Genomic DNA, 2,500 nt, shown 5'->3' on the forward strand with positions numbered 1-2,500 from the left:
AGCTCATTAGGAGAGACTCCATGAACTGAACTGAGTGTGTCAGATAAGAGAGACATACAAAATGTGCAGAGTAGTGGGTCATGAGGACTGGAATTGAGAACCACTGTATTAGAGTGATTTCTGAAGGATCATGTGACACTGAAGACTGGAGTAATGATGCTGAACATTCAGCTTTGATCACAGGAATAAATTACACTTTACTGTATATTCACATAGAAAACAGATGATTTACATTATAATTTCAATTCACATTTATTTGTATAGCGCTTTTCACAACACATAATTTCAAAGCAGCTTTACAGAAAATGCACATTACAGTTTACAGTTCTGTTATCAGAGGAAACTGTCTAAGTTATGCATTTCAGAAATGTACATATACAAAATCACAGTTAGCGAAAAATGTATTTATTCAAACAATGTAATAATTAAAGGCAGAAACAATGAGCCACTGAAGTAATGAATCAGCCTGGTTAAAACCAGACCATTCTCAGTAGTAACTGAGTTATGGTCTGGCAAAGCTCCATAGACAAATCATTTCCAAAGGGGCGTCACCAACGGACGTCGCCCAATCAGAGCGATCGTCATCGTGTAAAGCCATATGCTGCGTCCCGATTCGCCTAAGTTACACTACGCCATAAAAGTATGTACTCTTTTTGTGAAGAAAAGGTATTTACTTTTGAATGTGTAGCAAAAAAGTAGACAAGCTTTGGGACAGACTACTTCGTCATCTTTATCGGACGGATCTGTCGTGTGCGTCCCGTCACGTAAACTGCCCTGTCAATCATCTTGTCACAGTTAAAATCCTCTAATAAATCTAATTTAATTTCCCACCGTTTCGGAGAGAAATGTAGTAGCACGTTCATCTGCCAGTGGGCCTTTCATGGAGACTGTCCTCATGTGTTTGCAATTTGAATATAATAATGCATTTAAAAGTTGAACGGACATCGCTCAAATGCCTCTGGACGCAATTGGATAGACCTAGAACCAATCAGAGCGATCGTCATCGTGTAAAGCCCGCCCCAACGTTTCTGATTGGTGCCGCGATTTCTAGGCATGGAAATGGGCTTGAGTGAGCTCTTTGCCAGACTACTTCTCGAGCAAATCTGAATTTGCCGGAAGTTGTCTGGGTGTTCCCAGGCTAGTAATGAATACTTATTTGTTAACAAATAATTATGACATTTAGAAAAATGTAGCATTGGTGCGTGTTCAATCAAGTCAAGTCTCCTTCATTTATACAGCGCTTTAACAATATAGATTATTTCCCAGCAGCTTTACAGAGATAACAGGAGATTACAGTAACAGAGAGTGTTCAGACTTTACAGCAGATCTAGAATAAAGTTATTGCCCAGATAAAGTTAGTTTGACTGATTCACTTCCGTTGTAAAGATCATTAGTTATTAACTTAGGGGCCGCTAACACACACCGCTCTCACAGAAAACAGAAACTTCTTTAATGTGTTCTGGACGTTCATTCACACACAACAGTGTTTGGGGCTCGATCAGATCAATTCAGTTCATAAAACACATTTTTACAGCCTAAACCAAGGTCATTTTAAACTGGTTGGTTCAGAAGGTGTAGGTTTTGTATTGTACAGCAGATCAACTGATTAACAGACTTTCCTTTTGTCAACAGAAGTGAAATGGAGCTTGTGAAAATGAAAGAGGGGCTCTTACTCCAGACGGTCAGGCTGATTTGAGTCTCGAAGTTTCCCGAGGGAAAGGTGGAGATGTGGCAGGTGTATGTGGCCTGATCCGACTTCTTCGTGTTCAGAATCAACAGCGTCGAGTCGAGGGTCGGGTCAGAGCTCTCGAACCGAACACGCTTCAGAAAATCAGGAGACGCTGGGAGAAACAAACGCAGCGTTTCAGAAGAAGAAGTATATTAGACTCAGTTAGAGGGAAATACAGTATTAGACATAAAAAGTTATGCCGTTAAAGTTCCTTATTTTGTTCTGGAGTCTCAACAGGTTCACATGCATACAAGATAAAAAACACTGTAATCTCCTCATGATCTCCACTGCAGCGTCAGCTCTTTCCTCTCAGTGTCTGAAACGCTTCGTTTGAAGATTCAGTCTCTCTAAGCTCCGCCTCTCTGAGAGCTGCTCTGCTGTGATTGGTCAGAAAGCAAACGCTCATTATCATATCTGAGTCTCAGCTCTTGATCACAGTGATACGAACAGTGACGATGGCGTGGGTTTCACCGTATCAATCTCAGAAAACAGCGTCTTCTCCACACGAACAACACAAACTCTTCCAGTCTCAGAGACACTACAGTGTTTGAGGGCGGAGCTAAGAGACGCTGCTCAGCCAATCAACACCAGAGGAGGGCATTATGCTAATTAGTAACAGACCTACGCAGGATCAGCAGAGACGAGAGACTGAATTACTGACGACTCGTTTCAGTTCAGAATCACTTCTTTCTTTTGGGAGACCAAAACTCCATTTATCTGCACTTTGATCTTTAAAACTATCATGAACATATCAATGTGGTCTAAGATAAA

At 41.0% G+C, this 2,500-nt stretch overlaps 1 protein-coding gene across 1 annotated transcript in view; it reads right to left on the reverse strand.

Moving 5' to 3' along the window:
* The window catches only part of LOC308686495 (nectin-4-like), a 35,581-nt gene that overhangs the window by 22,481 nt on the left and 10,600 nt on the right, over positions 1-2,500 (reverse strand). Inside the window, exon 3 of the mRNA XM_081394922.1 lies at positions 1,674-1,841. Within this exon, the coding sequence (XP_081251048.1) occupies positions 1,674-1,841 (168 nt within the window). The remainder of the gene's footprint in view (positions 1-1,673; positions 1,842-2,500) is intronic.

This window comes from Scardinius erythrophthalmus, assembly GCF_964197995.2.
Source record: "Scardinius erythrophthalmus genome assembly, contig: HAP1_SCAFFOLD_328, whole genome shotgun sequence".
NCBI lineage: Eukaryota > Metazoa > Chordata > Actinopteri > Cypriniformes > Leuciscidae > Scardinius > Scardinius erythrophthalmus.